At 47.7% G+C, this 26,009-nt stretch overlaps 1 protein-coding gene across 3 annotated transcripts in view; it reads right to left on the reverse strand.

Annotated features, from left to right (window-relative positions):
* LOC135906569 (luciferin 4-monooxygenase-like) overlaps positions 1 to 26,009 on the reverse strand; it is a 262,082-nt gene that overhangs the window by 213,403 nt on the left and 22,670 nt on the right. For 2 of the 3 annotated variants that reach the window (XM_065438013.2, XM_065438012.2), the window contains one exon: positions 23,363 to 23,564. In XM_065438013.2, coding sequence (XP_065294085.1) covers positions 23,363 to 23,519 — 157 coding nt within the window. In that variant the 5' untranslated portion in view covers positions 23,520 to 23,564. Of the gene's footprint in view, positions 1 to 23,362; positions 23,565 to 24,725; positions 24,927 to 26,009 lie in introns of those variants that run through there. The other variant, XM_065438011.2, reaches the window with a different exon arrangement.

The following is a 26,009-nucleotide window of genomic DNA, read 5'->3' on the forward strand; positions in this document are numbered from 1 at the left end:
AAATTGCACAAACAGGCCTGGAGTGCGGCCTGATCCCGGTGACCAGAACCGGTAACGCACTCTCTCACCAGAGCAGTATTGGCCACCCTGGGGCAGTACTTGGCCACAACCTCCTATAGGAATACAAAAATAAAACCCCGGCCCTCAGTCCCCAGCAGCCGCGAAGCAACTGACCACGGCGGTGGTCAGATCTGTGACGCTACAGAGGGTGCTAAGAACACCTGGCTCCGGACAAGCCGCCATGGGAATCTGAACCTGGCAACGTTAGCACGCTATCTAGTGAGGCGAGTCTAGCACTATTATTGGAGGAATTAGAGGGCAGTAAATGGGATATAATAGGGCTCAGTGAGGTTAGGAGGACGAAAGAAGCATATACAGTGCTAAAAAGCGGGCATGTACTGTGTTACCGGGGCTTAGCGGAGAGACGAGAACTAGGAGTCGGATTCCTGATTAATAAGGAAATAGCTGGTAACATACAGGAATTCTATAGCATTGACGAGAGGGTGGCAGGTCTTGTTGTGAAACTTAATAAGCGGTACAAATTGAAGGTGGTACAAGTCTATGCCCCTACAAGCAGTCATGATGACCAGAAACTCGAAAGCTTTTATGAAGACGTGGAATCGGCGATGGGTAAAGTCAAAACAAAACACACTATACTGATGGGCGACTTCAATGCCAGGGTAGGCAAGAAGCAGTCTGGAGACAAGTCAGTGGGGGAATATGGCATAGGCTCTAGGAATAGCAGAGTAGAGTTATTAGTAGAGTTTGCAGAACAGAATAATATTCGGATAATGAATACCTTTTCCCGCAAGCGGGTTAGTCGAAAGTGGAAGTGGAGGAGCCCGAATGGTGAGACTAGAAATGATATCGACTTCATACTTTGCGCGAACCCTGGCATCATACAAGATGTAGACGTGCTCGGCAAGGTACGCTGCAGTGACCATAGGATGGTAAGAACTCGAATTCGCCTTGACTTTAGGAGGGAACGGAAGAAACTGGTACACAAGAAGCCAATCAATGAGTTAGCGGTAAGAGGGAAACTAGGGGAATTCCGGATCAAGCAACAGAACAGGTATTCGGCTTCAACTCAGGTATTTGGCTTTATTTCAGGAAGAGGACCTTAGTGTTGAAGCAATGAACGACAATCTCAAGGGCATCATTAAGGAGTGCGCAATAGAAGTGGGTGGCAACGCCGTTAGACAGGAAACCAGTAAGCTATCGCAGGAGACGAAAGATCTGATCAAGAAACGCCAATGTATGAAATCCTCTAACCCTACAACAAGAAGAGAACTGGCAGAACTTTCTAAGTTAATCAACAGGCGTAAGACAGCGGACATCAGGAACTATAATATGGATAGAATTGAACAGGCTCTCAGGAACGGAGGAAGCCTAAAAACAGTGAAGAAGAAGCTAGGAATAGGCAAGAATCACATGTGTGCGTCAAGAGGCAAAGCCGGCAATATCTTTACTAATATGGATGAGATAGTTCAAGTGGCTGAGGAGTTCTATAGAGATTTATACAGTACCAGTGGCACCCACGACGATAGCGGAAGAGAGAATGGCCTAGAGGAATTCGAAATCCAACAGGTAACGCCAGAAGAAGTAAAGCAAGCCTTGGGAGCTATGCAAAGGGGGAAGGCAGCTGGGGAGGATCAGGTAACAGCAGATTTGTTGAAGGATGGTGGTCAGATTCTTCTAGAGAAACTGGCCACCCTGTATACGCAATGCCTCATAACCTCGAGCGTACCGGAATCTTGGAAGAACGCTAACATAATCCTAATCCATAAGAAAGGGGACGCCAAAGACTTGAAAAATTATAGCCCGCTCAGCTTACTGTCCGTTGCCTACAAAGTATTTACTAAGGTCATCGCAAATAGAATCAGGAACACCTTAGACTTCTGTCAGCCAAAGAACGAGGCAGGATTCCGTAAAGGCTACCCAACAATAGACTATATTCACACTATAAATCAAGCGATAAAGAAATGTGCTGAATATAACGAACCCTTATATATAGCTTTCATCGATAACGAGAAAGCGTTTGATTCTGTCGAAACCTCAGCAGTCATGAAGGCATTGCGGAATCATGGTGTAGACGAGCCGTATGTAAAAATACTGGAAGATATCTATAGCGGCTCCACAGCCACCGTAGTCCTCCATAAAGAAAGCAACGAAATCCCAATAAAGAAAGGCGTCAGACAGGGAGCTACGATCTCTCCAATGCTATTCACAGCATGTTTACAGAAGGTATTCAGAGGCCTGGAGTGGGAAGAATTGGGGATAAAAGTTGATGGAGAATACCTTAGCAACTTGCGATTCGCTGATGATATTGCCTTGCTTAGTAACTCAGGAGACCAACTGCAATGCACGCTCACTGACCTGGAGAGGCAAAGCAGAAGGGTGGGTCTGAAAATAATCTGCAGAAAATTTAAGTAATGTTTGGCAGTCTCGGAAGAGAACAGCAGTTTACGATAGGTAGCGAAGCACTGGAAGTGGTAAGGGAATACATCTACTTAGGGCAGCTAGTGACCACGGATCCGGATCATGAGACTGAAATAACCAGAAGAATATCAATCGGCTGGGGTGTGTTTGGCAGGCGTTCTCAAATCATGAACAGCAGGTTGCCACTATCCCTCAAAAGGAAAGTGTATAACAGCTGTGTGTTACCAGTACTCACATATGGGGCAGAAACCTGGAGGCTTACGAAAAGTGTTCTGCTGAAATTGAGGATGACGCAACGAGCTATGGAAAGAAGAATGATGGGTGTAACGTTAAGGGATAAGAAAAGAGCAGATTGGGTGAGGCAACAAACGCGGGTAACGACATCTTAGTTGAAATCAAGAAAAAGAAATGGGCAAGGGCCGGACATGTAATGAGGACTGAAGATAACCGATGGTCACTAAGGGTTACGGACTGGATTCCAAGGGAAGGGAAGCGTAGCAGGGGGCGGCAGAAAGTTAGGTGGGCGGATGACATTAGGACGTTGGCAGGGACAATATGGCCACAATTAGTACATGACCGGGGTAGTTGGAGAAGTATGGGAGAGGCCTTTGCCCTGCAGTGGGCGTAACTAGGCTGATGATGATGATGATGGGCTGGTAACATACAGGCATTCTATAGCATTAACGAGAGGGTTGCAGGTCTTGTTGTGAAACTTAATAAGAGGTACAAAATGAAGGTTCTACAGGTCTACGCCCCTATATCCAGTCATGATGACCAGGAAGTCGAAAGCTTCTATGAAGACGTGGAATCGGCAATGGGTAGAGTTAAAACTAAATACACTATACTAATGGGCGACTTTAATCCCAAGGTAGGCAAGAAGCAGGCTGGAGACAAGGCAGTGGGGGAATATGGCATAGACACTAGGAATGGCAGGGGAGAGTTATTAGTAGAGTTTGCGGAACATAATAATATGAGGATAATGAATACCTTCTTCCGCAAGCGGGATAGCCGAAAGTGGACGTGGAGGAGCCCGAACGGCGAGACTAGAAGTGAAATAGGCTTCATACTCTCCGCTAACCCTGGCATCATACAAGATGTGGACGTGCTCCGCAAGGTGCGCTGCAGTGACGACAGGATGGTAAGAACTCGAATTAGCCTAGACATGAGGAGGGAACGTAGGAAACTGGTACATAAGAAGCCGATCAATGAGTTAGCGGTAAGAGGGAAAACAGAGGAATTCCAGATCAAGCTAAAGAACAGGTATTTAGCTTTAACTCAGGTAGAGGACCTTAGTGTTGAAGCAATGAACGACAATCTTGTGGGCATCAATAAGGAGTGTGCAATGGAAGTGGGTGGTAACTGCGTTAGACAGGATACCAGTAAACTATCGCAGGAGACGAAAGATCTGATCAAGAAACGCCAATGTATGAAAGCCTCTAACCTTACAGCTAGAATAGAACTGGTAGAACTTTCGAAGTTAACCAACAAGCGTAAGACAGCTGACATAAGGAAGTATAATGTGGATAGACTTGAACATGCTCTCATGAACGGAGGAAGCCTAAAAACAGTGAAGAAAAACTAGGAATTGGCAAGAATCAGATGTATGTGTTAGGAGACAAAGCCGGCAAAATCATTACTAATATGGATGAGATAGTTCAAGTGGCTGAGGAGTTCTATAGAGATTTCTACAGTACCAGTGGCACCCACGATGATAATGGAAGAGAAAATTGTCTAGAGGAATTCGAAATCCCAAAGGTAACGCCGGAAGAAGTAAAGTAAGCCTTGGGAGATATGCAAAGGGGGAAGGCAGCTGGGGAGGATCAGGTAACAGCAGATTTGTTGAAGGATGGTGGTCAGATTCTTCTAGAGAAACTGGCCATCCTGTATACGCAATGCCTCAGGACCTCGAGCGTACCGGAATCTTGGGAGAACGCTAACATAATCCTAATCCTTAAGAAAGGAGACGCCAAAGCCTTGAAAAATTATACACCGATCAGCTTACTGTCCGTTGCCTACAAACTATTTACTAAGGTAATCGCAAATAGAATCAGGAACACCTTAGACTTCTGTCAAACAAAGGACAAGGCAGGATTCCGTAAAGGCTACTCAACAATAGATCATACTCACACTATCAATCAGGTGATAGAGAAATGTGCGGAATATAACCAACCCTTATATATAGCTTTCATTGATCACGAGAAAGCGTTTGATTCTGTCGAAACCTCAGCAGTCATGGAGGCATTGCGGAATCAAGGTGTAGACGGGCCGTATGTAAAAATACTGGAAGATATCTATAGCGGCTCCACAGCCACCGTAGTCCTCCATAAAGAAAGCAACGAAATCCCAATAAGGAAAGGTGTCAGACAGGGAGATACGATCTCTACAATGCTATTCATAGCGTATTTACAGGAGGTGTTCAGAGACCTGGATTGGGAAGAATTGGGGATAAAAGGTAATGGAGATTACCTTAGTAACTTGAGATTCGCTGATGATATTGCCTTGCTTAGTAACTCAGGGGACCAATTGCAATGCATGCTCACTGACCTGGAGAGGCAAAGCAGAAGAGTGGGTTTAAAAATTAATCAGCAGAAAACTAAAGTAATGTTTAACAGTCTTGGAAGAGAACAGCAATTTACAATAGGCAGCGATGCATTGGAAGTAGTAAGGGAATATATCTACTTAGGGCAGGTAGTGACGGCGGATCCGGATCATGAGACGGAAATAATCAGAAGAATAAGAATGGGCTGGGGTGCGTTTGGCAGGCATTCTCAGATCATGAACAGCAGGTTGCCATTATCCCTCAAGAGAAAAGTGTATAACAGCTGTGTCTTACCAGTACTCTCCTACGGGGCAGAAACCTGGAGGCTTACGAAAAGGGTTCTACTCAAATTGAGGACGACGAAACGAGCTATGGAAAGAAGAATGATAGGTGTAACGTTAAGAAATAAGAAAAGAGCAGATTGGTTGAGGGAACAAACGCGAGGTAATGACATCTTAGTTGAGATCAAGAAAAAGAAATGGGCATGGGCAGGACATGTAATGAGGAGGGAGGATAACCGATGGTCATTAAGGGTTACGGACTGGATCCCAAGGGAAGGGAAGCGTAGCAGGGGGCGGCAGAAAGTTAGGTGGGCGGATGAGATTAAGAAGTTTGCAGGGACGGCATGGCCACAATTAGTACATGAACGGGGTTGTTGAAGAAGTATGGGAGAGGCCTTTGCCCTGCAGTGGGCGTCACCAGGCTGATGATGCTGATGATACATACATACATACATACATACATACATACATACATACATACATACATACATACATACATACATACATACATACATACATACATACATACATACATACATACATACATACATACATACATACATTGCGAGTAAGCATTATTTATAGGCTTCATCTTCTCGCCTCTCTCACTCGTCATCGCCATTCTGGGCCTGTGTCGTAAGGCTCTCGCTTGAGAGTACAGTCTGACGGTGGTCTCACAAAAGGTTGCCCCACAAGTGGTCGAGTGTGGTGTCCGGTTGCTCAATCCTCTCGGTGTCCGTCCGTTTCCAGGTTCAAGTACACTACATCCCATGAGCTCTGCTCGGGACGCCGCCTCTACCAAATGCACTCGACCATGTCGCACAGCCCGCAAGCCCATACCGCGGCATGCACATCGCCTTCTACTGCGGCAACCCCGTCTTGGGCGGTCACTACCCCTCTGAAGTATTTACCAGTACTAACGTTGCGGGCTGAAATACACACTCGCTGTTGTCAATCAGGGGAACCTGGTAGCCTCAGCCTCCATCCGCGCCACATGCAGCGCAGCAGCAAAAGCAGCAGCAATCGCTCTCGCACTTCGCGACGCTGAGAGCAACGGAAGGTCCGCCCGTGTCCTTACTGACTCTCAAGTGGCTTGTCGTTTATACCTGAATGGAACACTCCCTATACAAGCCATTCGAATCCTGGGTCGCACACTACAATGGACCCACGGTATCGTCTGGTGCCCCGGGCACGAAGTCCTGCGGGGCAACGAAGAGGCGGACTGCGCAGCTCGAAGTCTCACTAGCCAAGCGGCAAACCACACCGTTCTTCAGCCCCCGACAGACCGACGAGCGACCCACGAGTTATTAACGACAGGTCAACAAATACTACAGGACGAATGACTCGGAAGAACGCAATACGCTCCCCCGCACAAAACTCTCAATAAACTGCAGGCAAGGGACTGGCGCCGCCTGCAAACTAACACATACCCACACTTGTCTCGTCTACACGCAATCTACCCAGACAGTTATACGTCCCGAACATGTCCCTGGTGTTGCAACCACACAGCGACACTCGCGCACATAACACACGAATGCACCGACCGTCCGGGTGACGCAATTTCGCCACGAGTCACAACACACACACTCACTACGTGGTATTGGGAGGCGAGACTCCCCGAACTGGACCTGGGAAGCCAACTCGTGACCCTCGACCAGGCCCGGCGAGCCGCGATCGCCAGTGGAGCCCTGTCAGAGGGAACCACCCAGGAATAAACCACGCAACGGTTTCACCAATAATATAGTTCCTCCTCCTCCTCTGGATTTCGTGGCGACGGCGCTGAGGACCGGTTGGAGCAGTACCAGAACGCTAGTTGTCTTTTTTAAAATTATGGGGTTTAACGTGCCAAAACCACTTCCTGATTATGCGGCACGCCACAGTGGAGGACTCCGGAAATTTCGACCACCTGAGGTTCTTTACCATGTACCTAAAGCTATGTACACGCGTGTTTCTGCATTTCGCCCCCATCGAAATGCGGCCGCCGCGGCCGAGCACGTTAGTTGCTTTAACCACACGGACGAACGTGCATAACTTGCGCACGTCGCATTTTATCCAACAGGCGTCGCAAAAACTTGGCATTACAACCACGAGCTCCATTTTCGTAAACTGAATAACGTTAAAACAGCATCTACTGTAGATTCTCGCAGACTCTTCTGGCAGCTCAGATATCGCCAAGAAGAAGCTTGCTGAGCGCGTTCCGCACACAGGGAGAGCCATACACTTCATACATATAGGAATTCCTCGCCTTCTGCCGCCGTGAGAACACCCCAATGGCGGAGATTGACCATGTACGCCACCTGCTCAAGAGTATTAGGGTTGTGGTATTCAATGCACTTGTCGTGCACAACTTCACAACCGTCGCAGACATCAGAACGTGCCAGCGCCTACATGAGCGGCTTATGATCCGCGTACACCCTGACACATATGATTTCGGGCGTCCTACAATGGCGAGCTACGTGTACTGATCCGCTCTATCATCCAAGTAGAACTGCACGCGCAAGTTTCGTCAATGCCTCTTCAGGTCCATGAGAGGCCCATACAGCTTTCCATAAAAGAATTTCACCAAGTGTTCGAATGCGTCGTACAGACTGTTGTACATTTCGGAGTTTTATATTTGAAATTTGAGGGGTAAGAACTCAGTGCAATTTTTCAAAGGAATGCAACCGGAGGAAGATGAATCTTGATGTCTCGTCACCAAGCGTATGAGATTTTCTTGATGATTTTCGCCAACAATCCCCTCACCTAATGACTGCGTCTTGATCACAAACCAATTTAAAGGAGCATTTAAAGGAACTCATAGAGGCCGTCTGGCGTGATGAAGGCGGTCTTTTCGCGATTTGTCATCGTCTTCTCTTTGCCGGTAGCCAGACTTGAGGTCCATCGACCATGTAGCTTTGCAGAGACGATCCAATGCGTCGTATATCCGTGAGAGGGGGTATACATCCTTTTTGTGATGTTGTTCAGTCGACGATAATCGACGCAGAAACGTAGGGCTCCGTCCTTTTTCTTCACTAAGACAATAGGAGACGCCCACGGGCTTTTCGACGGCTGGATGGTGTCGTCGCGCAGCATTTCGTCGAATTGTTGCCTTATAGGTTCACGTTCTCACATCGAAACTCGGTCGGTAAGGACTCTGGCGGAGTGGTTGAGCACACTCTTCGGTTATTATGCGATGCTTTGCGACTGGGGTTTGTAGAATTCTTCATGACGTCGAAAAGCAGTCTTTGTATCGTCGAATCAGACTTCTGAGCTGTTGCTGCTGAATCATGGGGAGACTTAGATTTATGTCGATGTCTGGTTTGGGAACTACAGTCGTCGGGGTAGATGTGGCAGAATCCGAGAGGACAAACGCATTGCTGGTTTCCAGAATTTCGTCGATATATGTGATCGTCGTGCCCCTGTTGAAGCGATTGAGCTCCTTCCTGAAGTTTGTCAGCAACACTTTCGTGTTTCTTCCGTGCAGTCAAGCGATTCCTCTTGCGACGCTAATTTCGCGATCGAGCAGTAGACGTTGGTCGCCTTCGATGACGCCTTCTACGTCAGCAGCTGTTTTGGTGCCGACCGAAATAACAATGCTGGACCGAGGCGGGATGCTCACTTGATCTTCGAGCACACCCAAGGCGCGGAGACTAGGAAGACTCTCCGGTGGTATCGCTTGATCTTCCGACAGCGTTATTGACTGTGACTTCAGGTCGATGATAGCGCCGACTTGGTTCAGGAAGTCCATGCCGAGAATGACGTCTCGTGAACACTGTTGGAGGATAACGAAGGTGGCAGGGAAAGGCCAGTCATGAATGGTTATTCTTGTCGCGCATATTTTAGTAGGCGTAATGAGGCGTCTTCCAGTGGTCCGAATCGACTGGCCTTCCCATGCAGTCTTAACTATCTTCAACTGGGCGGCGATGGCCCACTCATGACGGAGTAATTGGCTCCTGTGTCTACTAAGACGGTGACTGCGTGGCCGTCGAGAAGCACGTCGAGGTCGGTGGTTCTTTGTCTTGCGTTACAGTTAGGTCTTGGCGTCGGATCACGGCTGCATCGCGTTGAATTCTGGCTGGTACGTGGCGTCCTCAGGCGGTCTTTTGTCTGCGTATTCTTTTCTTCCCGACTTCGGCGGGACGGCGGCGGGTCCTTATGTCGTTGAGATAGTCTCTTCGTAGTTTTCGTAGGCGTCGGAGGATCTTTGTCAGTTCGACGAACAGCAAGCGCACTTCCATCCGTTGCTGCTTTTAGTTTTCCGGATATGGGTTCAAGGACCGGTCCCGGGCTGGGCCAGTGTATGGAAGGCGCTGCGGCGACAGGTAGCGGCCTGATGACGGCGAACGGGATGGTCGTCGAGGGCTCCACTGAGTCGCGGCGAGGTAGTCGGCGATATCACGAGGGCGTTCACCTTTCCTCGGGCGCGTTGCGTTGACGGTGAAGCCTCGCAATGCCAGGTCGCGGTACGGGCATCGGTGGTACCTTGGCCGGCTTCGCCGCAGTGGTAGCAGAGCGGGCAGTGGTCGGGGGTGTGCCAAATGTCCGTCTTTCTCGCGTAGGTGCGCTGGGGGACGGGTTGGCGTGCTGGCGACGGTGGCGGACGACGGAATTGGGGCGTTACAGGGCCCTGCGCGGTCGCGGAGGGGGACCTTGACGGCGTGTGATGGTGGCGTAGGTCATCGCTTCTGGCTGGCGCTGCGGCAATTGAGGTTGCACCTGAGGAACTCCAAGCGATCGCTGAACCTCATATTTCACGATGTCAGTGATCGAGGCCACTTGAGGCTGCGACGAAGGGAAGACCTTGCGCAAGTGTTTGGATGGCGCACTGAGGCATGAACACTTAGCGGTTATATTGCCTAGTGCGAATTTATAAAGTTTTCTCAATCGTCTTTGCCTCTGCCAAGAACTCGACTACGGTCTTTGGTGGGTTTCGGATCAGTCCGGCGAAAAGTTCTTGCTTTACGCGTCGCATCAAGAAACGTACTTGCGTGCCTGAAAAGATGGGTCATCTCTTCCGTGAAGATGGCGATCGTCTCATTGGGTAGTTGGCCTCGGGTTTCCAGCAGAAGTTCGGCCCTTTCATTGCGGACAACGATCGTGAACGTACGAAGGAAGTTACTGCGGAACAGGTTCCATGTTGTAAAAATGGACTCCCGATTCTCGAACCACGTCCTCGCGGCATTTTCCAAGGAGAAATACACATGTCGTAGCTTATCCTCAAAGGTCCAGTTGTGGAAGGTGGAGATCCCTTCGAAGGTATCGAGCCGGGTTTCCCGATCCTCAGACGTAGCTCCACGGAAGGTAGGGGGCTCTCTGGACAGTTGAAATACAATGGGTGACCCTGGGACTAGCTTTGTGGTTGCCTTGGCCACAATCTTGTTGGTGTGCTCAGATAGAAGTCCGTGCTCCGGGGGCAGCTGTTGAAGACGGCGGCTTTGTCGATGTTCCAGGACTACGTTGGTGTTCCCTTTACTGTCCGGGCTTGGATCACGGCTTGACGGTGGCATCCGTACATGAACGAAAAGCACCTCCACCAGATGTCACGTAGTGATGTATTCAGAACACAGTAGCAATACTGTGAAATGCGAAACTGAACTTCATTGGGCGTACCTGTGCCCACAAAAACAGGCTACACTTATAGAACGGCGACAACGGCGAACACAGTCGGCGATCGTCAAAATCTGATCAGCGGGTCAAGCGCGTCCGCTTTTATACATCTGTCGTCGAATGTTCCAGAGTAATTGCTGGGACCCACGTGCCTTCCAAAAAGTTCTACGTCACGCACACATGCAATCATATTACACAAGGTTCGGTCACAGACAGCGGATTGAAGCATTTATACCATTCCAGAAACTTCCGATACATGCAGGCGCGTCCTGCGCTGTGCGATAACATTTCTTAGAATTTAAAAGCGCTCACCCGTAAAATTGAAACGAGTTCATGTGTCACTATTATCGCCGTTTAGATGAATGCGACGGGCTGGAAATGCGATGGGATGGGGCATTGTCGTTTTAATGCTAACTCGAAGTATAAAAAAAACAAGCCTTCCTTCGCTCAGAGCAGGCAGGTTTTGAGCGAAACCATAAAATCTTCATTTCGTTCGACCTGCTTCCTAACCTTACGTGAGGCCTCCTTACAGCAAAAGACCGATGGAAGAAGCAAGCGTACTCTGAAAGCTAGTTGCGCCTGTCCTCACGTAACGACCGGTGGTCGCGTGCCCGGGTTCGAGAGGATCTCTTAAAAGATTTAAGCGAACACCATTATTTAATCAAAGATGTTGTATCGTCGCATAGTTTTGCAATCGAAGTGCTAATATAGAGACACGTGCGCGTTATCTTCTCGTTTTGTTTACTAAACGTAAAAAAAGTACCATATTATGGCGCAAAATTTTATATGCTGCAGCAACGCTGGCATGCCGGCGGCGTGCAACGCCTAGCAACGTCTAGGAACGCTACTTTTGCCGAACGTGCGAATGAAAGGAACATGCCAGAAATTCTATAATCGGGCAACCTACAAAGGCAGCGCTCCGTCTTCGGGATAACACCAGTAACGAACGCCTGGTGCATTTAGGTGTTACACAACACCACACACGAACTACCCAAACCACACGCACAGGCACAAAATCTCCTACTAGCCCGCATCCCCAACGGAAGACATGTACTTTCTAAACACCCAAATCGCATTCCTACTAATCATGGCTCTTTAAAACCCTTCCCATCGAAATTCGTCATATTCTACGCTTCGACCGCTCCCCTTTGACAAGCGCCCTGAACCAAACCGCAAGAGACGCAGAGCCAGCAGCCCTTCCTAAACGCCGCGGTGACGAACAGAACGCAATATGGATAGATGATGCATGTGAGATGATGCATGTGACCGCAGCGGTGGGGTAGAGGTAGAACGCCCGCCTCGCGTGCAAGAGGTCCGTGGTTCGAATCGCGGTGCCGGCAGTTTTCCACCGGATTCAAGAAAAAATCCGTGTGTTGATAAAATTGCATAAACAGGCCTGTAGTGTGGCGTGATCCCGGTGACCAGAACCGGTAATGCACTCCCTCACCAGAGCAGGATTGGCCACCATAGCGTAGTACTTGGCCACAACCTCGTATTTGAACACAACAATCAAACCCCGGCCCTCAGTCCCCAGCGGTTGCTTACGCACCGAACACCCATCCCTTAATAAAGCAACTACCACCGAGAACAGACCCAGAGGAGGCGGAAGAGATAGATATAGCGTTGGCAGCCTCGGGGCTACCTACATCCGGAATGGTTGTAAAACTGCACTGCTAAATTATGCCAGGGGCAGACGCCATCCTTGCACCTTCCATATCGTGGCCCAAAACCCTCCCTTCTCCCGCATCGCTGAGATCACCTGGGTGCCCGTGCACTTGGGAAACCCCGGAAATGAGGCCGCCGAATCTTTATATCGAGGGTCGAGAAACCGGGCCCTGGCGGACTTCATGAGGGGTTTCTCGAGGGGGCGTGCGTGTACCATTGCTGATCTCATCGAGAATGCTCGCGCCGTGAGGCAAATATACCACCGCCTCACTCTTGCCTCACTACCAGGGAGCAACACTTATGGCGCCGTCTGATAACACGCACCCTACCTACTCCATCCCTCTTATCCCACTACCGACCCATCCCAACTTCTTACCCTATGTGCAACGCGCCGAAAGCAACCCTCACCCATATGCTCCTGGCCTGTTGCGTTTCAAAAGTTTTGACAGCGTTTCCGGATATGAGATAGCCACAGTGATGTTTGTACGCAGCCCAAGCTTAACCAGCCGATGGGAGACATCATGAACATATGAGAGCACCGCAAACCTGCGCCTTTCATCGCGTCACTGAGCGGGGTCGCCATTTTGATGAAAAGCACTAATTGTTATCCTCTATGAAAGGGCCAACTACAGTGAAAAATTGATTTTACCACCTATTTTCATAAAACTTGTTTTGAGTGATGAAATTGGGCATTCCCTGTATTACCCCAAAATAAAGCAGTCTAGCCGCACAGCTAGAGTCCGCTATATTTCTATAATTACCTACAATTATCCGCTAAGTTTCTCAATGTACCGGGGAAACTCTACAAGAAGCGCTTTTGACATCTAGGAAAATTTCAGTGCGTTTTCCGTGCAATGTGTGCCGAAACATTGATATTTCTTGATTATTGAGGAGTTTTTCTGGCAACAACTGAACCTTCAATTTTCCTTATTTTCATGCGCATGTGACACGCATGTTGTGTCTTTGGGGAAGTAAACGAATCACCTTGTTTATATTGTGTGTATATAATGAGAAAGGTATTGTAGCTTATGTGTCGGGAAAGTTAGAACAGTTGCGGTCAGTTTACCGCATAAAATTAAGCCGACCGTGTAGTGAGAACTACAAGCCACGGATCAAACGTGGCGAATGGGGGACCATTATGACTGATTTGCATGTGGAAGTCAAAGTGCGTGGGTGAAGTGCTGCCTTGTTTTAAGATTCCTTAGGCGAAAGTAGAAATAGCTGGTGGAGTTCTTAACGTAACATGACAAACAGCCCTGGAGACGAAGGACAGAAACAAATTCAAGAGCAATTGAGTGTCCAAAAGCATTTCACGTGAAAAAGGATGCAAGAAAGTGTGATGCGCGTAGGACGTTTTTATGTTTGTGGTATAACTACTGCTACATGAAATTGCTAATGCAACTGCTCTAAATAAACCGTTTCTCTCGAAATTCGTCTGCGATTCTGCAATGCCCCAGACGTCTAACCACACACAACTGCAAAATGCACGTGAAATATGCATGTCTTCCCAATTGTAAAAGTCTCATGGTGGTAAACACGACGCAAGGACCGTTTTAGTTAGGAAAAGCCTGTATGGGGCTTGAGCACAAGAAAAACACATATATCCAGAAAACACACGTTAAGAACCCTAAAGCAAAACACTTAACACAAGATAAGCTAACCACAAAGCGAGGTAATTGAGCATGTTTTCTAATATCCTTACACACGGTGCATTGTGAAACTTAAAATATTCAGAAGTCCATCAACGTAGCGGCGTCGCCTAGTTGTCGCCCCTTCCGACGACGCGTCGTTGTGACCGCCGATGCGTCGTCAACTCGAGGTCGTTGCGTCCAACGTTCGATCCACGGTTGACCGGGTCCGGGAGTCAGGGCAGTGGGGTGACCGAGGCGCCTGCATCGCCCGGTCGACACCTCTTTGCCTGCCGATCGTAGCCGCAGGTAGTCCGGGAAACGGCTCCGTCAGCCTGTAGCCGTGCCCGGTGGAGCGCGCGCTCGGCTCGAGATTCGCGGCCGCGGCCGCTGAAGAGCAACTTCCATTGGGTTGCCGCTGTCTCCACGCTCCACCCGCCCTTTCCGGCCTCCAGCTCCTTCGGATGGTTCCAGGTCGTAGCTGGGCCGCTCGCTTCGGCCACGCGCCTCTTTCGCCCGTTGGCCACGTAGCTCCGCGTGCATTTTTGCTCTGCTTCTTTAATATATCCTATTTTTTTTTTATTCGGACGCTCTGATTTCCTAACTTCCTATCTCTTTCTCCATTTTTTACACCAACTCCTCGCGCTTTCTTGATCTCTTGTTATATTCTGCTCCTTCTTCTTGTTTCTTTCTTTCTTGGCTCATGATACCAATGGAGCTTCCCTTTCGAGTGGACAGCACTAACGGCTAACGAAGTAACTGCTCAATCATTCACTTTCATCAGTGGTGGAAAAATCACCACTTACATGCAGAGGTTATACCAGGTACACGAGTAGCGTTTGTTTTGATGATGATGTTTGGTGTTTAATGGCGCAAGGGCTAGGTGTGGCCAAAGAGCGCCATGCTAATGTTAATGAGTTCATAGTGGACAGATGGGTTCTGTGATCTTAATGTGCCGTGGTTGTAAAGGTTCCTAAAAGAGTTGATCCAAATTCCATAAAATTTAGGAGTAATAAAATTATGGGAATGACTATTGACGTGTACTATGAACATTAGAAGACACTGAGAAAGAATGATGCAATATATAAAATACGTGAGATGCTAAAATGTCTGGAGCACTTCTGCCTCACCAGAGCCCTTGAAAGCCAAGGACCTAGAGGCATGTGCTATACAAAGAACACTACCGTAGATGTATCCTCTGGAAAGAGGATGCACTAGGGAATATTTGGGCTTGTGACGCGTAGCACAACATCTTTCAAGTAAGCGAGGACTTCTTTGGTCTTGAAAAGCGCTTCTACACCAAGAAGCATGGCCGGATGCAGAGGGACGTGATGGCTGTATGCAAAAGCAAAATGTTTCCTCCTGTCTCTTTTGGTTTCCTGGCACTCCAGCAAGACGTGGAGGACAGAAAGCCTGTCGCCGCATCTACCACAGGTTGGAGGCTCGTTCCCAGTCAGGAGAAAGTTATAACTGCCGAACGTGTGTCCTATTCTTAGTCTAGTGAACAGGAAGTCTGTTCTTCGTGTTTTCGTTGTTGGGTGCCAGAAACCTAACTTAGGCTTAATTACGTGAAGCTTATTACTCGTTTCTGCGTCCCACAAGCATTGCCAGTGGCTTTGAAGTTTGTTTCTGAGGAAAGGCTTCATGTCTGCGGCAGGGACTGCAGCAGAACAAGTACCCTGCGATGTCACTGATTTTGCCATCTCGTCAGCAAGCACATTTCCCTGGATTCTTCTATGGCCAGGAACCCAGCATATTACTACATGTCTGTGTGATGAGTAGATGTTACATAAGTGTGTGTGGAGTTCATTGAAGACAAGATTTGTATGCTTTTGTAAAGAAATTAGTGCTTTTACAAGACTTAACGAGTCTGTGAATATTATTGCTCTGTCAAGTTTCAGTGTCTTTATATGTTTTACTGCAGAAAGTACTGCATAGGCTTTGCAGTGAAGATACTTGTTAGGGGATTCAACACGTCAGATTCAGAAAGAGAGTGACCAACAGCAGCGTAGGATACGCCAGCATGGGATTTGGACGCGTCTGTAAAATTCGTAGCAGGAGCACTTCGATTAAAGCTCTCGGAAATGCATGGCAATTTCAAGCTCACGAGCGTGCTTCGAGACCTCTACAAAGGATGTGTCACATTCTATCACCTGCCACTCCCAGGACGGTAATAGATTAGCAGGAGCCATTAGGCGATGTTCGAGTATTGGGACATCCATCTGACACGCAGCGATAAAGGAAGTCTCATGGAGGGTCTGTTACGGAAAAGTGATTCGCACGTCAAATCGTTCACTGTCGTTAAACACGGATGTTCCTTGTTAGAGCACACTTTAAGAAAATAGGTGAAGCTGATGTATGTTCTCTGAAAATGTAGTGACCACTCGTCTGACTCTGCATATAGATTTCGACGGGGCTTGTTCTAAATGCGCCAGTGGCAAGGCGGATACCCAGATGATGAACAGGGTCTAACTTCTTTAGCGCACTCGGTGCGGCGGAATGATAAACCATGGCACCATAGTCCAGTCGTGATCGAACTAGGCGCCTATAAAGCTTCAATAAACACTTTCTGTCGCTACCCCATGTTGTGTGGGATAGGATTTTAAGTAAGTTCATTGTTTTAAGACATTTTGCTTTAATATATTTTATGTGTGGGATGAATGTAAGCCTGGTGTCAAGTATAACGCCTAGGAATTTGTGTTCCTTGTTTACGGGTATTCGTTGCCCAAATATATCAACAGTGGGATTTGCAGCAAGCCCTTTTTTCCTGGTGAAAAGGACGCAAGAACATTTGTTGGGGTTCACTTTGAACCCGTTTTCGTCTGCCCACTTGGAGACTTTGATTAAGCCCTGTTGTACCTGCCTCTCACAGACTGTTAGGTTGCAGGATTTGAAACCTACTTGTATGTCGTCTACGTAGACGGAATAAAAAATAGATGAGGGTAATGTTTTACGAAGCATGTTCATTTTAACTACAAAGAGCGTGCAGCTCAGTACGCCCCGGTTTCCTGTATGAATACACGCGACAGCGCATTACCTATTTTCGCTCGGAATGTACGGTTTTGCAGATAGCTCTCTATAATGTTTAACATAGTGCCGCGGATCACCAGCGTCGATAGGTCACGCAGGATGCCATAGCGCCAAGTTGTATCTCACGCCTTTTCCATGTCGAGAAACACGGATAAGGACTGTTTATGCACGAAGGCGTCGCGAATGTTTGCTCCCATGCGGACTAGATGGTCGGTTGTAGATCATCCTACTCTAAAACCACACTGATATGGATCAAGAAATTTATTTAATTCAAGGAAGTGTGAAAGTCGACGGTTTATCATTTTTTCAAAAAGTTTGCATATACAACTCGTGAGGGCAATCGAGCGATAACTTGCTACTAATGTGGGGTCTTTGCCCTGTTTAAGAATCGGAACGACCAACGCTTCTTTCCATGCGGTAGGGAGGTATCCCGCAGCCTATATTGCGTTAAAAAGTGCTAGCAGAGTAATTTGAGTATCACTGGGGAGGTGTTTATTTATGTCGTACAATTATCCTGTCCGGTCCAGATGCGGAGCTCTGACATGCACTCAGGGAGGCTCTCAACTCGGCAATGTTAAAAGGCGCGTTGAAGGGTTCGCTCTGGCTGCATTTGCGGTCGACAGCCTTGTGTTCTGCTACTTGTTCGTGTTTTAGAAATGCCTTAGAGTAATGGTTAGAACTGGAAACGTGCTGGAAGTGTTCGCCAAGGGCGTCTGCTTGGTCTTCCAAGCGGTTTGCTTCACCGTTTACTAGGGGCAACGGATGAATTTCTTGCCCCTTAAGCCTTTTCAGCCCATCCCATACTTTAGATTATTGAGTATACGAGTTCATACCAGATAGAAACCTCTGCCAGCTTGCCCTCTTTGCCAGTCGTCGCGTCCTTCTTCCCTGCGATTTAACCTGTTTAAATTCTATTAGATTTTCTGCTGTAGGACTTTCGCGTAGTTTGCTCCAAGCTATATTTTGTCTCTTCCAAGCTTCTCTACAATCGTCATTCCACCAGGGGACACGTCTTTTGGATGAAGTGCCTCTTCTTTGAGGAATGAACTTTTCAGCGGCGTCAATGATAAAAGCGGTGAAGTATGAAGCAGCATGATCTATAGTAAAATTATCTATAAAATCCCGCGATATGAGGGTGGATTCTCTAAAACGTTCCCAGTCAGCTGAGGAAAGTTTCCAGCGAGGGAAGTGTGGATGCAAGTCCTGTTTGTTTACGAAGTTCAGTGTTACTGGGAAGTGATCACTTCCGAATGGGATTTTAATTACATGCCATTCTAAATAAGGAAAGATGGAAGCGGATCCGATCGCCAGGTCTATTGATGAGTACGAGTTATGATGTGGGTTATAATACGTTGCTTATTTGTTATTAAAGAGACACGCACTGGTGGTTAAAAGGAAATTTTCAATGAGTCGACCTCTCGCGTCGCATCGCGAGCCTCCCCACACTGTGTTATGAGTGTTAACATCTCCCACTATGATATAAGGCTCGAGAAACTGGTCAATGAGGTTATAAAAGTCTGTTCTTTCGAGACGCTGGTTCGGCGGTATATAAATGGAACACACAGTTACTATTTCATTAAAAAGAATGGCCTGAACAGACACTGCCTCAAGGGGCGTGTTAAGGGCGACGGGTCGGCAAGCTACTGCCCTGTCGGCTATTAATGCTACACCGTCGGAGGCATTAGCTTCCTCACGGTCTTCGCGGTAGATGGTGTAGTTTGGAAGAAAATTTCTGTTGGTGGGTTCGAGGTGTGTCTCTTGAACACACAGCAGCTTCGCATTGTGTTTGTGTATTATTTCTCTAATGTCGTCGAGGTTATGTAGAAGTCCTCGTACATTCCATTGTAGTATTTGTGTTTCCATTTTGATAAATGTGTTTGGTGCTGTGTGTTTAAAAAACGGATTAGTTCACAGGCGCTTTAACGGTGCCGTGACAGGAGTTTTATCTCTTTTGGAGCGATCGAGAGGGCCTCGCCGCTCCTTAGGCACTGGTGGCGCCGTGTGGCTCGTGGTTTGTGTCCATCGCCTCTTGCGAGGCGCTGGACACGAGCTCTTCCGAGCGCTTTGTTTGGCGTGAAGGCCTCGGAACGTTCGACGAGGCCTTCGGGGTCACCTGCCCGGAGGTAGATGGCCCCGTCTGCTGGGTTGGCGTAGCAGCACTAGCTGCATCCGCCGGGGGGGCTGATGGAGTCACTGCCACCTCACTGGGTGTGGGTCGGACAGCCGCCGGAGACCGTTGTGGCGCTGCCCCCTGACGCGCCATATCGGCAAATGTGTTTTTGGGTAGGTAAGATACCCGCATGCGTGCTTCCTTGAAAGATATCTTTTCTTTGACTTTGACTGTCACAATTTCTTTCTCCTTCCTCCAGGATGGGCACGACCGCGAGTATGCGGCGTGCTCCCCTTCACAGTTTACACAATGGAGAGTGTTCTCTCAAGTTTCAGAAGTATGTTCGTGGGCACTGCACTTCGCACAGGTTTGACGACCCCAGCAGCTCTGCGAACTGTGGCCGAAACCTTGGCATTTGAAGCATCTGAGAGGATTTGGCACGCATGGCCTAACGCGGAGCTTGATGTACCCGGCCTCTGCAGACTGGGCAGAATACTTGAGCCGAAAGTCAATATAAGGTGTTTTGTCTTGATTTCTTTGCTGTCACGCCTGATCTTTATTCTTTTAACATTGATAACATTCTGGTCACTGAAGCCCTCCAAGAGTTCATCCTCACTGAGCTCCAGCAAGTCATCGTCTGAGACAACACCGCGGCTTGTGTTCATCGTGCGGTGCGAGGTTACAATTACTTGGGTTTCCCCAAATGACACTAGTTTTGTCGATTTCTCGTAATGTTTCTGATCGCGGAGCTCCAAGAGGAGATCACCGCTTGCCATCCTCGATGCCTTATAACCTGGACCGAAGACTTCAGTCAGTGGAATGGTGAGATCGTTCGTACTGGTTTAGCTCGTTTTTTAGAGTGGATCATGTGAAAACGAGGGAAAGATTCTTTTTGCCGACCAACAAACTGGAATACTTCATCGGTGCGTCCTCTTTTCTGAGGGTGATCAGGAAGCGGAGGGGAGCATGTTGCCATGAAGGAATTGAACTTTCGGCAATAAGCCAGCCACCCACCATGGAGTCCCAGAAGGGGACGCTACAGGGACTGTAAGAACAGGTCTTGTAAATGCCAGCTGTACGTCATCCCTATAACCAAATATTAAATAACCTAGGTTGGCTATTCACACAAGGTTAACCCTTGCTGCCTCGATAAATTCGAAGTAAAGGGAAGCCAGGAGAACACAGGAAAGGTGTAAAGTGAGACAAAGACGAAGGCTGGAGAGAGAGAGAGACAGCAAAGGGCAAATACCGATTTCCCCCGGGTGGGTCAGTCCGGGGTTGCCGTCTATGTGAAGCAGAGGCCAAAGAGGTGTGTTGCCTCCGCCCGGGGGGCCTTAAAGGTCTAAACACCCGGCATCGGCTCAACCTCCAGGATCCCCCTTTCCCCAGACACGGCTAAGCCGCGCATGCCTACACGCGGGAGGGTCCAACCCTCGTTTGCTCGGGTACATGGTGTAGCAACACACCAAACGTCTGCTCACGCAGACGCCCTTGCGGGGAGCGTTTGTTTTATGCAATACGGTAGGCATTACGTCTGCCAACACTTCCAATCATGCAAGTAAATAATTAAACTCACTAAATAGGCTTCTAAGCAACAGTTGTGTGGACATGCTGTAAGGCAACACTGAAGCCAACTAATACGCTGAACCATTCGGTGGCGATTCCGTGCTTTGCCCCACTTTGGAGACACAGGTTCTGAGTATATGCAATCCATTCAATTGGTGCTTTGTCTAACACATGGTGACTAGTTGTTTTCGATAGTTCCGATAAGTTAATGCAGCTGCAGCATATCCTCATTTCTGATGGTTTGTCATGCAAAAAACCTAGTCGTCTATTACGCATCACCTGCGCCGCAGCGTGAACTCATTTGATTGCCTAATAAGCAACCATGTAATTTCGCCCCTAGTATTTAATGAGCTTAAAAGGCCTGCACAGGAGTCATCATAGAAGACTAATCCCGATTATTTAATCCCTAAAAACTCGAAATATCAGTCAGTCAGTCAGTTTTTATTTGCAGGAAAAATCACATCATCCTGCGGGTGGCAGAGACTAAAGGCATGATTGCCTGACGAGGTCTCTGCCCCCGTAACAGACATATAAGACATATATAACCATAATATATTTTTCCTCATTAGTTACTACGAAGATGACGAATGGGGAAGAATGCCTGGCAACATGGGATTCCCTCACGCAGAGTGGAGGTCGGCTCAAACTTCAACATAGGAAAATAAAAATGCTTTCTGCATAAGTAGAGAGGAGGAGGAATGAGGACATGCTCGTCGGGCTCCAGCCTCTCCCTCCTCCCGTCGCCGTGGTGTCACGCGGGCACCAACAACCACGAACAGCTCTCCCCTAATTATGGCCTGAACATGGCGCAGGCAGCCTGCATTGTCGCGTTCAATGCTTTTTCCAGCACCTAAATCATACGGCGCACGCGTCGTGCTAGAATCTTATCGAACCGTGACCTTACACAGGACCTCGAGGCGACACTGACGGCAACGCGATGAATTTGCCTGGTGTACCTCTACAATTTCTATCCCAATAAACATGGTCGAGACGTTTCTGCAATGCATATTAACCTGGACACTATATATAATTTATGTTCTTTTAGTTGGAAAAAACTAAAAGTCCCATGCAACGTATAGCGAACTTAAGTCTACTAACAGGTCGATGTTGCTTTCGCGACCAATTGGGAGGTCTAGGTCGCTAATTGTAAATATTTACTAATCACCTTTACAAATATTCACTTGAGAGCAAATCTTGCCATGGCGAAAATTATGCACAGCAGTATTGAGCAGTATTGAGTGAGTCATCCTATGAGTAGCGCAGTTTTCGCTTATAGATCAAGGATTAGAGAGAAAAGTAACAGGCTGGGGCACCAAAGACATCACAGTCACAGCGCAAGGTGGAGGAGCGCTTCCATAGAAGCTCCCTATTCGGCAGCACACACTAGAGCATTCACCCCTTGCGAAGAGGTGCCATACCGTGCACCGAGGAGTAAACGCGGGCATCGAGTCTAGGCGGCTCGCATGTCATGTCATTTCACCCGTGGCACGATACGATGCTGTTGTTCTTGTTGTTCATGATGATGATTTATTGGCATCTCCTTGGAAACGAGGTGGTCACAAATAGTCACCTAGGCTGCTTGAGCTGATCAGGTCCAGCTACATGCGAATGCAACGTTCAGCTGCTACATGTAGGGCAATTGGTGGAATACAGCGCATGTGCTATGCAAAATTAGCACGTATCGGCGCCGCCCGGTGCCCATGTCAAGTGGTGACAAGTCGCGCGACCTGATGCTAATAATTATGATGACGATGATTTGTTGGCATCGTTTTTGAAACGGAGCGGTGACAGTTACCTAGCCTGCGTCATTTATTCAGGCACACTATACATGTTTTTCATTCCTCCATTTTTCTATACGTCTCCTTAATCTTCTTTTCTTCCAGAAACCTTATCAATCTACGCTCCCTGAAAATTGTTGCATGAAGTGGTACGTCGTGTAATATTATGCAAATGCAATGCAAACTCTTGAAGTATCGACGCGACCCGGCGCACATGTCACATTGTGTAACAAATGTGTAGCAAATGGCACCGTATGATGCTGCTGACGATGACGATGATGATTTTTTGGCATCCCCTTAGAAACGAGACGGTGGCAAACAGTCACCTGGCCTGCTTCATTTAATGATTTCTGCTTAGTAAATGCGACTGCACAAACATTGGACTTCACTTTCACGATTGCAGCATGTGTCCTGAATCGAGTGATTAAAATTTTCTTAATTGGCTTCCAGGGCATTGCGATTTTTCTCCTTTACAATACGGGCCTCTTCTGATACCAAGCTGAACAGGCTGAATTCTGCTGTCGCAGGTGATTTAAACGAGAAGCGGCCGCTGAAAAAAGAGTTGGTAGGTGGGTAATTACAGGCATCTGATGTTCTTTAAGTTATTGGAAGGAAAATATACATATTTGTTTTGACAGTGAAGGACAAATTTTTCAACTCCATTTTCAGCGGTCGCAGATCTGAGAATGGCATTGGCGTAAAACAGAATATCGCCGTTGAATGGCGCTTATGAGCTGTACCTTGGTTGAGGATCGGATTACAGAGGATTACCGAGGCACCAGTGAATGTGATCGCAAACAGCGCTGTGAGGTTCTCGGCGCTGTTGCCAAGATGAACGGCGACACGGTCTGCAGGTCCAAGACCATGAGCCTGGAAGCCTGCCGCATAACGCTTCATTCGCAACAGGAACTGGCCTCTCGTCAGGCTTATTTGCTCATCCACCTGCGTGGAAAACACATCACTCAGGCACTGATGGTGAAGTATTGAACTCATCACACCAAAAACTAGCATACGGTACGCGTTACAACTGCCTTGGAGGCTCGGTGTTAATACAGAACCTTCAATCTAGACACCCGGTGGCTTCGCTACCAAAACTACCAATATCTCTGGCCTTCAGAGCAGTTTCGGTTTGTAACATCTATCCAACTCATCATTATCATCATCAGCCTGGTTACGCCCACTGCAGGGCAAACTACCAACTACCTATCTATCCAACTACCTGGCGGCAAACATCAGCCTTCAAAATTTATTTCTGCACCTAATCAAAATAACAAGCACCGGTATTGCAATTCGTCAGCGTGAGCAGTTGAGCGAACTGATACGGACAGCCTATCTCATCGGGTCGTCCGGTTTCTGGGTCTGCCACCTGCACGTGCCACATATGTAGGTGTAACGGTTAGCTGAATGGCTGATTCGACATATTCTAGTCTCATTAAAAGAAGGCTGCAGCAGATATTCTCAGTATTAGCACGGCCAGGAAAGAAAATTTACCAAGGAGAGGCTCGTAAAAGCAGGGTACGTGTTAAATCCTACAGTCACTAATTAGTCTCCAAATGTGCCATTGACGTTACTAGAATAGGCGGGCGCCAGTGTAATCCCAAAAGCTAGCCTTTATAAATATTTTCGCAGCCTCCATGAAATAGTCACTCAAATTGAGTTATACTTCTGAGTATTGCAACCACTTGAGTGCAACGTTAGCTAGATTGTGTTTGGAAAACATGGTTGCTATGAGAGGTCGGATCTGGTTTCACGTAGTTTTTATTTTGCATGCTTACTGACATATGGAGAGATCTCCCAATTTGTTTCTAAGCTAACATTTAACATTTATCTTGCCTAAATGTTGGAGACTGATGGCGGTTCAACAATAAATCAAAATCAGCACAGCAGTTCAAAGCATTGACGTTTGTTATCGTGTTAGTACTGGATGGTCAAGTAAAACAACGGCGTTAATTTGGCCAGTAACGTAAACACGTATAGTTACACCAGCGTTGCTCTAAAGGATATCATATTCGAGGTAACAATTACGTTAGATCACAAAGCATTTTCATTTTTTGTGTCTGATGCGAAACCCAATGTGACGAAGAAGAAACGAAAAGTACTTACGACGGCCAACTTTTCAGGTCGCATGGATAGAAAGGTACTGATTGCAGTGTAGATTGAACAAGTTGGAATATCAACTTTGGGATATGGTGAATAGACAACTCGGTCCGCTATGCGCGCCTTCATGTTGCTTATGGGAGGTGTGCTAACCGTGAGACGTTCGACAGCGCAGAACGGAAGCGGCGCCGATACTGAGGGCAATATCGTGCCTTGGCTGATAATATATACTGCGGCTTCTTAGGCACTCGAAGAAGTCGGGCTGCAGAGTAAGTGCCGTGCGCTGGATTTTCAGAAACTTGAGATATGACGCGTTGCGGTGCGCTAGTCAACATAGTTGTGAGCGCAGCGTCAGCAGTGGACGGTTCTGCTGAGGACCCAAGACCTGATTGGCCTACGAGTATCCGCGTGTTAACGTAGAAGAAAGAAAAGCATTGTTATTTTCGAAAACGCAAGAGAGCCATAGCGGTATGGCGCATTTTCCGAGCGCTTGTCACAGCCAGGCACAGAATCGCCGCGCTTGTATATGCTCCAAACACAAAAGTACCGCTGATGAATGATGTCGAAAAAATACACCCTAGCAGCAATCATTAAATTTCGAGAAAAGGGTACGCAAAATGCTAATCCCTCCATTCTTATATTTCGAATATGCAATTTACCAGATATACGGCGTTTACAAGAATGTCTGAAAATTTTAAATGTATGGGTAACCAAATCTCACAAAGCACCCTTTCGGAATATTGGTGCCCTCGGAAAGGCACTGCTGATGGCTTAAAGAAGGAGGCAATCACGTACTGAACAGCAGCAATCGACAGCTTTACAATTAAATTCCCGGTAGTTTTCAGCCTGCTTGAGAACTGCCCATCTCCAATTCCTAAAACAGCCGAGGACACCTAAACCCATCATATGAGTTGCGAATGCGAAAGCATTATTGTCCATTAAAGATCCTTCGAGTGATGAATACCTCGCGAGCAAGCTAGCGCGTTCAGACACATGGCCAACGCCTCCTAGATAGCACAAGGCCGGTGCACATCAATTCATGGCGTCATGCTCTCCTGCCCGACTGCCATAGAATCTAACGGGAACGCTCCCCAGTAAGTTGCGGTGGTTTTGACGTCACAGATTTCTTCACACCGGGCTTCGTAATGGAAATTTCAGTCTAAGTTGCTTGCCGCCATAAAGCAGAGTGCACAGGTCTGCCATAGAGGAGGTGCCTGTTCATCAAACTACATATGAAGCTCGGATTCTGAGCGTGAGGTTGTAGGTTCGAAATCACTACCACCAAAGCAT

Source organism: Dermacentor albipictus, chromosome 5 (genome assembly GCF_038994185.2).
Source record: "Dermacentor albipictus isolate Rhodes 1998 colony chromosome 5, USDA_Dalb.pri_finalv2, whole genome shotgun sequence".
Classification (NCBI taxonomy): domain Eukaryota; kingdom Metazoa; phylum Arthropoda; class Arachnida; order Ixodida; family Ixodidae; genus Dermacentor; species Dermacentor albipictus.